Source organism: Xyrauchen texanus, chromosome 47, assembly GCF_025860055.1.
Source record: "Xyrauchen texanus isolate HMW12.3.18 chromosome 47, RBS_HiC_50CHRs, whole genome shotgun sequence".
NCBI lineage: Eukaryota > Metazoa > Chordata > Actinopteri > Cypriniformes > Catostomidae > Xyrauchen > Xyrauchen texanus.
The window spans coordinates 7,625,165-7,635,347 of record NC_068322.1 but is presented as its reverse complement, the minus strand read 5'-3'; the positions used below and the strand labels follow the sequence as shown (position 1 = coordinate 7,635,347).

The window sequence follows — 10,183 nt, the reverse complement described above, 5'->3', positions numbered from 1 at the left end:
TTAAAAAAACAATATATATATATATATATATATATATATATATATATATATATATATATATATATATATATATATATATATATAATTACTTCAATACAATTTTAGTAAAGCATATTTAATATTAATTAGCTGGTGCGCCTAATGGATTCGCGTTTCGTATAGACAAGATTTGTCCCTTGCGTCTCTCCGTTGTTGTTATTCTTGTTTGAAGTGTCATGGTGGTGATGAAGACTAAACATGTACGTTTCACTTGCAGAAAACTGTCTGAATACTTAAAATTCGTTTTTTTTGTGAGGTATTTAGGTCTCTTTTCCATTGACCGTAAGTATTGGCTACATTATCAAACCGATCAACTCCTTCATAAACATTTCTTTACAGATAGTTAGTTCGGCTCATGAATGTGCAGCAGTTGTCAGCTGAACTCAAGCCTGTCTGATCTGAACTGAGCTGATATCTCTCTGTATAAATAATGACTGACACTCAGCGCGATGAAGAGTTGCGCCCGGTTCCGAAAGAGCGAGCCGTCCTCGAGAGTTTCTTCACCCAGCTCGGCATGTGCTGGTTCGACAGGGCAAAGGATTATGTGGAGAAGGAGAAGGACGCCAGTAAGAGCGCTGGGGCCATCTGGGTGGCATTGCTGGCCGCCCTTGCCCACCTGGCAGCTGCAGAGAAAGCCTACCACAACATGACTTTCCTCGGGCAGAAACTGGGTATGAGAGAAGCATTTTCAGTGCTGTTCCGTTACAGAGAAGTACCGTGGTACAGTACAGTGATGGTATTAGATGGCAATACCATGTATTTATTATACATCATACAGTAGGACTGATTAATGGTTGTATTCACTTACCATGGTATTTACATGATATTCCAAGGTACCTCAAAGAATACCGTTGTACACATTCCATCGTTGCCTCCAGGCATCCCGAGGGTACCACCCTCATTTTTGAGGGTACCACCCTCAAAAAGCATGGTTTTGCAATGGTACTAGTACGGAATGATTACCATGTTCACGTAACATGGTAATTACTCAGTATCCCATGGTACTTATGTGCCAGGGTATCTACATGGTACATCTCAAAAGCGCTATGGCATAATGAAAGTACCATGTTTTAAAAAAAACAGGATAATGCCATGGTGCTATGATATATACAACAGAACTGAATGGTTAGGGTATTTATGTAACATGAATTTTACATGTTACTATATATAATTTTTCTGCCATGGTACATGAAAAAATAAATAAAAACATGTCCAAAACAGCATGGCATTACTATAGTACTATGTGAAAACAACAACAAAAAAACATGGTAATACCATGGTACTTCCTAGGGCTTTCCCAACCAAAGATTTTCCTAGTTGACTAGTAGTCGTTAGTTTAAGCCATTAGTCTACTAGTCGCACATTTATGATATTCATTTAATTACTTAAATATATATTTTGGGGGCATCAGAATATGGTTTAAGTTCCAGGACTGAGAAAGAATGTTATAAGTAACATTGCTAACACTGTTCTACATTACAGAGAAATATTAAACTGTAATTATGGGCCTTTAAAATATACATTTTAAAAGTGCACGCAGGAAGCGAGCCCCAGCGACAATCCTGAATTCTGAACGTCTCGGAAAAACCAGCAAGGAGACTGTCTGAACATTTTGTTAAATTATAGTGAGAAATGCACATTAGGGTTGTGCCGACAGTCGATGATCTCGGAGATCGATGATGGTCAGAGTGATCGCCAATAGCTGATGATGCCTTTGACCATTCCAAGACAATATTTGGCTTGTTTTTCCATGTATTGTATTATATTATATTATTATTATTATTATTATCAAATTAATATTACAAATAATTTGCCCGGTGGCACACAGGCATGCGCTTGAATAAATTCACTTCATTATTTTATTCAGAACAGATGACCGAAAAGCTGTCTATGCGCATATATGATGCACTGATACAGAGGCGTACAGTCTCATGGAACACGAGCATCTAAAAGTTTCTGATTCTTTGTTTGTCTTTTTTTTTTTTACGTAATATAATAACATGATATTGTTATTTTGCAATAACAGTATCATCTATGAGTGCTGCAAATGATCTCAGACATCTCAGCTCAGGAGGTGTTTTGAGTTCAGTTCACTTTATTTCCACAGAGCAGTTTGTTGTGAACGCAACTCTGCAGCCTGTAAAATAATACACAAAATATAAAATAATACAAAAACACATTCACCTCGAACCATGAATTATATTTCAGTGATTATTTTCATCATTATAATTATTATTTTTAAATGTATATTTGTTTTTCTGCCTGCAAGATTAGTCGGATAATTGCCGGAAAGGTGGTATATATATATATATATATATATATATATATATATATATATGAAATCAAAGTATTTTGCTTTATTGTGTAGGCTTAACCCATAAATTAACCCATAGTACCACTTAGCGTCCAACCAGCAGTAATGCCGGTGTTTGTCAACCTGTGGAGTTTTTTTGTTTTGCGACCAACCGACCAATCAAAACTTGGTCGACCAAGACTCTTCTCATCAACTAAAGTTTGGTCGACTATCGGGGGCAGCGCTAATACTTTCATATATATATCATGGTCCTATAAGCTTACCATATTCATGTACATGTAAAAACACCATGAATTAATGTATTAACATGTACAAAAACCATAGTAATACAATGGTATTTGATATACCATGGAACTAAATACTATGGTATTTACATGGTACTCCAAGTTACTTAAAAAATACCATTGTTTTACCATAGTTCATATCCAAAAACCACATATCCAAAACAGCATGAGATTACCATGGGACCATGTCAAAAACATGGAATAACTTTTTTGTTATTGTATTGACAGAACATAGTTTATTTTCCTTGTTGTGGATGGAGTCTTACATTTTCAATAATTTATGCTTAAAACGTTTGAAAACAAAGTTACAAACTAGGACCCACATAGTGTATGCACAAGTGTGTGTAATTTTAATACAGCAGATGGCAGCATGTAGCCAAAAATCTAACTAATAATTCTTTGAAACACTAAATATGCCCAATGAAGAGTGATTATTACGTAATGTTTTTTGGTAAACATTGTAATGCTTAAATTAGCTCTGAGATTTAACATCATTTACAGTAAGTGTGTATGTGTGGTAACGCAGGTGGCCAGTCATTCTTCAGCCGGAAGGATTCTATCAGGACCATCTATACGTCTCTGCATAATGAACTGAAGAAGGTGGTCTCCATGGGCCGCCACACATCCGGGGGATCAACACTCAATCTGGAAGATCTGCTGTCGCATTTGTCCGAGCAGCTCTGTCACTTCACTCAGGCCAGAATGGAGATCGCTGACTTCTACGAGAAGATGCATTCGCTTGGCAGCCAGAAGACAGTCAACTCTGAGGAGCTTGTGAGCACCCTGGAAACCATTTTGCAGAAGTACAGTTCCAGGTGAGCTAAGTGTTGATGGTGTGTGTGCAGACCCCATATGTGTTTAGGTTTAATATAATGGGGGACAATGCAGATTACTAAAATTGTTGAAGAAACTGTTGCGTGCATATTGAAAGTGTTACTGTGTTGAAGACCATTCAAAGAGGCAAAGTGTGTTTTGACTGGTAGTATTTACCTTTATATCCCAACAGGGATAGCCTGAGCTTGCCTTGCTAAGGCTCTCTCCTGATTTTTTTAGCAAAACAGTGCTTTTATTTTTTGTACCACGCAAATATGGAATAAATATGAAAATATTGATTAACCTTACAGGGCTGTTATGCTTTTTGTTGACCGATTCGAAAAAAAAAAAGAAATTTGTTTCCACAATCTGAGTGGGACAATGTGAACATACAAAAAATGTTTTGGACTTGATTCAAAGAGTTGTGTAAGTGGTTGTTTAAAAAAAAAAAATGCAACACTGTTGCTCTCTCATTCATAGTAAATGAATGGGCGCAGTGCTTATATATATATATATATATATTTGTTGAATACAATCAATAAATCAGTCACCGTGGAAAACACACACAATCACAGGTATGAAGAGGTGGGACTATAAAACATCCAGAGTGCAAAACAAACATACAAATAAATTGGTGAGAGTATAACACAGAACAACCTTTTGAAATGTGTCAAATAAAATCAATAAATAAGCCACAATGCAAAACACACTGAAATGAGTGAAACTAACACAACCAGAAGACAGAAGACAGAACACACACACACACACACACACACACACACACACACACACACACACACACACTCACTCAGAACAAAAAAACAAACTCTGACCCCAGTGTATATTCTTAGATTAGGGACACTTCAAAACTATTTTATAACTATTCAAAACACAAATGCCAAACTTTGACAAATAAAAGTTTGATAATATCTCAATTATTTATATATATATATATGTTAGGGCTGTCAATCGATTACAAATTTTAATACAATTAATTACATGGTGTCCCGATTAATCGCATTTAATCGCATATGCAAATATTTGCTGAGAAAGCCCCTCATATGACAATAATTCAATATATAATGATGAAATAATTTTACATAGCTATCTTTAAATATTTAAAAATTATATATATATATATATATATATATATATATATATATATATATATATAAAATATTCAGATAATTAAAATGCATTACATTCTTGTGGCAGAAGAGTTAATCATTGATAAGACAATACAAAAAGTGGATTTAGAATACAATGTATTGTTTACTACCAAAAATCTTTCAATCAGTTCGAGATTTATTATGAGGGCTTGTTTAAGGACCGTCAATTTCAACAAGTGTCAGACATGCTTGTGGAGTGTCTTGGATGCGTTGCATCATAAACATAAAATATTTAGGTCACTGTGTCAAGATAAATATAGTTTCATACTTAGAACACATCTTGAGATCCCTTAGTTCAGATTTGCGCTCCATCAAGCATTTTGAACGCAAGAACATAACGCATGTTTGTGTTGTTCTGTCTGCTGGATGGTTGTTTTCTTCACTGTATAAACTGTGTGTTGCCCATACAGCTGAAATATCACTTACGGCCCTCTGGAGTAAACAGGTGGTACTACAAGCTTGAATTTTTCAGGAATCTTCCTTATTACGGTCCAGGGGCATTGCAATTATTTTCATAAAATTAATCGCACTGAATTATCGCGTTAAATTGACAGCCTAATCTAATCTAAATCTAAAATTAAGTTACAACAGGCAATAAATCACACATTCTCTGTAGCCATCTACTGGTTATTATTGTAATGACATGATTTTCTAGTCTTGTAATTGTTCTTTTATTCCACTAGATGTCAGCAATCTGCCCCTAAAACATGACGTACTCTCAAATTGTCTTTTTTTAAACTTATAGAAGTGTAGGTTTTTATTGAAGTTAACATAAATTTACTTATTTGCATATGTAAGAGAATGGCGTGATTGAGAAATTTACAGGTAAATAAGATCAAAATAGCATAAAATTCCAAAAGAATTGCAGAATTTTAAATAGAAAAGGTGTAATATTATACAAACAGTATGTATAGGTTGATTTCCCAAAAAAATGTAAGAGACACTTTCAAAACATTGCTCTGTTTATTTGAGCATATCAACAAGCTTTACATAGCAACATTGACGCTACCAATGGTGTGAGTTTGGGGTGGGACCATCTGTTTGTTTGCAATTCCATTTGGTGATGCTAGTGTTGCAGAAACACTTCAGCTTTAGAGGTGCAAATCTGTATGTGAGCTCAGCTCACCTGATAAACGACATCTGAAGCTGAGTGCTCTCCCACTGTCTACTCAAGGTGAACTCTACACTTGGTTAAGGGGAAGATAGAGAGACTGAATAGAGTAGTTGATTCCGACAGAGAGGAATGGAAAGAAAGATGACAAACATTGAGTCATTGCAAGAGTGGGAGAGACAAGATCATGGAAATGTTTTCTTATCAATTAATCAGGCAGCCATGTGCTTAGATTCAGATTTTCAGCCCGTTTGACCTTGAGAAATGAACAGTGAACTTGATCATGTCATTCTAAACCTGTATGACTTTCTTCTATGGAGCACAAAATTAGATGTTAAAAGGAATGTTAGCCATTCTCTTTCATTGTATAGAAAAAAGATGCAGTTGAAGTTAATGATAAAGTTAACCTTTTGTGCTCCATTGAAGAAATAAAATCATTTTTGGGTGAACTATACCTTTAAGCTGGGATCGGATATTTTTTTTTCTTCCAGTCCCTCTCATCAAGAAGCTCTCTTTTTCAGTCGCTTCTTTCTCACTCTCTATTTCTCTGTCATTTTCTCATTCTCTTTTTGTCTGCCTGCTAAGACATGTAATTAATGATCAGTCAGGGGTGAAGAATTTTCACGCTGCTGCTGAATGCAGGATATGTGATGAGGTCTGTGCAGCTCTGCAGTATTCATGACTCGCTCCAGCACTAATGAGCAAAGAGAACACGCTGGTGCAGCCTCCCTCATTCACACACAAAGAGAGCACAGATTGCAGGAATAGTCTTATAATGTCTGAAACTGATATCAGATTTCCATTTTTCATTTGCTGGTGGCAACTAAGCCGATTTATCTCACCATTCATTGTATATGTAATCCATAGTCTCACATAGCCAGACTTTTGACTATCGCATTAAGTCTGGTCCGCACGTTATTCTGGCCAAGATCCACCTACTTGGAAAGAGACCGACTGACTGACATGTAAAGTGATGAATAGTTTGTTTTGATTTTACATGGCTATTAGAATTAGGACTGGGTTTATGATTGAAAAAAGCAAAAAATGTGTAAAACTTTTGTGGATATTTAGTCAACCTACTAAGTGCCTCAAATAAAACTCTGAGTGTATTTCAAGGATTTGATGCCACTAACCTGGTAACTGCTGGCTAATACAGTGATTGTTCTTCCACATAGCACAGCATAGCATTCAGGGTCTCAACCAGGTACCTGGTAAACTTCCTGAAGTTGTGTAAAGCCAGCTAAATAGATTGGAACTGGTTTGTTTACACAGATAAACAATAGGGGAAATGAGCGCGGATGGACAAAAAAACATGTTCGGTGTGAACACCCCTCTACAATTGCTGCAGTATACATTATATACATATAGATATTTTTATACAATATTGGAAATAAAATTGTCAGCCTGATCTCATGAAAATAACTTGTCTGTGGCAACATTTCTGCAAAATATTACGGTGTTCCTCACACGTATTGTGCTAGTTCCATGGCGAAATGTCCACTGTGTGGCGCTAATAGAGAGTTAAATGTTCTCCCAAACAGATGAGGTTTTTAAGGTTGATGCTCTGATTTTTAAATAAACAAAACCTACCTCCCTACCCTAAATCTTAAACCTAAACCTAACCGATAGTGTCCTCAAAGCAAAAATGGACACAAAAAATCCAATTGCTGATGCAAACCACATAATTTTATTGTACTTCTATGACACTTTCGCCTCACAGGTCGACTTCGGTGCTCTTCAGGACTCCCGGTCGTTTGCATTGCTAGTGCAACGCTCTTATCAGTTGAGCTACTGTGCAGTTTTGATTGCACTCGAACTAGCTTGTAAAAGTTGTTGGTTATGCTGTTGTATTCGTGATTTGTGCCCCTGCTAAGGTCTCAAGTGTTCATTTCACCAGGAAACTGCCTCGATGCGTATTACAAGCCAAATAAATTATTTTGCAATAATGTAGGTACTGTATATTAATGTGATTCTGTGAGGCTGTATTAAAAATTATATTCATTTCCAAGGTGAAAGCTGGACTTTGCTTGCTGATTCAAGCATGCAGCGTATTGAGGACATGTGACAATGATGTGGAATAATGCATACTTTTTTGCTTACTGTTTAAAAAATGAATAGCATAAATTTTTTACTGCACTGCACAGTAGCCAACAAGTAGTAGTGTTCCATTTCAATCATAGCCTATGTAATCCCTGACAGCCACTTTATTTCTTTCCTGTTCTGTGCTCAGATTTTACCATCCGATCCTGAGCAGTCTTGAAAGCAGCTTTCAGGTTGAGGTGGACGTTTTGACGCAGCTTTTGCGATGTCAGGCGCAGATCTCAGAGTGGCACTTCCTTCCATCTCTACTAAACCTGCATGGGGCGCATTCAAAACTGCAGGCGTGGGGCCAGGTTTTCGAACGCCAACGTGAGACCAGAAAAAATCTTTTTGGAGGACAATCGCAGAAGGCTGTGCAGCCACCACACCTGTATTTGTGGCTACAGCGTCTCGAAGCGGCTCTCCTCGCCAAGTTCAGCTTCTATTTCCACGAGACCCTCAGCCGCCAGACGTCTCAGTCCGAAATGAAGACCCTGACGGCTCGCACCTCGTCCGATTACTTCGGCAAGATCTCCGGCTTCATTCGCAAGCACGATGCTTCCAATGTCTCGTTGATCTTTGACAACCGTGGCTCGGAGAGCTTTCAGGGACACGGCTACCATCACCCACATTCGTACCGTGAAGCCCCCAAAGGTGTGGACCAGTTTCCTGCTGTGGTGTCACTTCCAGGCGGGGAGAGACCAGTCACGCACTGGCCTAATGTCATCATGATTATGAGCGACCGATCCACTGAGCTGAACGCTCTGGATAAGGTGGTCCACTTCTACGACGATAAAGTCCAAAGCACTTACTTTTTAACAAGGCCTGAACCCCACTTCACTATAGTGGTTATCTTTGACGGGAGGAAATCTGAGAGGGACTCACACATTGTGGCATTCTTACAGGAGTTAACAGGATCTTTGAGAAACTCGAAACCCTTTACTACGCTCAAACCAGGGTCCAAGGGCTGAAGTTCATAATTAAAGCTCATCATTTCAGTATTAGAATAATAAATTGGTTGTCCAACCCAAATATATATATTATTTTAGAAATTGCACAATTACCTCAATATCAATTCCCCTCACTTGCACATCCCTGGTTAGCATGTTTAATACATCACTGATGTAATTGTCTTTTATGATTTGTGCTGTTAAAACGGTTGTAGAATATAAACCTTTTATCCCATTTCACCTTTGATGAATATTAATGAGGTCCAAATACTTCATGAGCTCAAACATTGCAGACCAAAGACAAATATCACAGTTGTTATAGACAATAATGTTTGCCTCGTTTTTAATTTGCTATCTTCTAATGGTTTAAATTAGTTTTCTTGCCTTCCTGCTCAGCAAGTGGACGTGCTTTGCCAAATGTGAAAGGGACTTATTGCCAATAATTATGATTTTCCTTTTTATTGTTAATTTGCCATGTGCAACACATTTTAATAATAGCTAACCCTTTGATTTTAACATTTGATTGATTTATCCATTGTGTAGTTCTAACACTTACTGAAATAAAGTTTTTAATCATACTATACTGAGTTTATTTGTCCCTAAAAGAAAATTTGCATTGTGATGACATTTTCATACAATCAAGTACCCCCAAATTCTCATTACTGCAATACGACAAAATAAATAATAATACAAAAATAAACTTTTTTTTAAAATAAGAAATACTGCAATAAATATTTTTTTATTTATTGCAGTAATGAGAAATGGGGTGATCGTGATGCACAAGACAGAAAACAGGCTTCACAGATGACTGTATAACTAATCTAAAACTGTCTAATTTAACTGTATATTAACTTCAGCATCAGCCCAGTTGAGGAGAATGTTGTGAAATGATGCCCTATCAAATGGAGGGACATTCCTCCACTCACACAACGCACTTACATCCATCACATGCACTGCGCATTCAGCTGTGAATGGCTTTTGTGTGAGCAGTAAAAGCATCCTTGACTCTAAATTTTTTAACAGTGAGACACTGGAATAAGAACACAGGTTATTATAAGTGTCTGTGCATGTGTTCATTTTTGTTTGCTTTTAAGTAAATTAAAATAAATGTATCTTGTTTTAAGGATGTTTAGATATTTTTCCTGGAAATCAAGACAAAAATATTTAGCGTCCATCTTAGTATCCATGTGTGTATCATTCAAGCTCTACAAACTATAGGCTATAGCACTAAGTCTATGAAGACATTACCAAAAAATAAGTAAATGACACTGTTGAGACATATCAACTTCCTTTATTTCAAAGACATTCAGTTTCGACACATTTTTAAAATGCACTGGAACATGGTTAAATGCTACATGCCAATACAGTCCTATACATGAAAGTGCGACATCACAATTGATTAAATGTACATATTTATTATTCGT

The 10,183-nt window shown here is 36.7% G+C and overlaps 1 protein-coding gene across 1 annotated transcript; it reads left to right on the top strand.

Annotated features, from left to right (window-relative positions):
- Nucleotides 1-218: 218 nt before the first annotated feature.
- On the top strand, nt 219-9,331 carry LOC127639114 (KICSTOR subunit 2). The gene is made up of 3 exons (XM_052120971.1): nt 219-710; nt 3,164-3,452; nt 7,961-9,331. The coding sequence occupies exons 1-3, from the start codon at nt 470-472 to the stop codon at nt 8,778-8,780; spliced, it is 1,350 nt and encodes a 449-aa protein (XP_051976931.1). The 5' UTR covers nt 219-469; the 3' UTR covers nt 8,781-9,331.
- The last annotated feature ends 852 nt before the right edge of the window (nt 9,332-10,183 follow it).

Bases quoted from the DNA above. Each gene is read 5' to 3' on its own strand.
- LOC127639114 (XM_052120971.1), top strand. From the start codon at position 470: ATGACTGACACTCAGCGCGATGAAGAGTTGCGCCCGGTTCCGAAAGAG. The intron at 711-3,163 runs GTATGAGAGAAG...GTGGTAACGCAG, and splicing joins TTTCCTCGGGCAGAAACTGG to GTGGCCAGTCATTCTTCAGC. The intron at 3,453-7,960 runs GTGAGCTAAGTG...TTCTGTGCTCAG, and splicing joins TTGCAGAAGTACAGTTCCAG to ATTTTACCATCCGATCCTGA.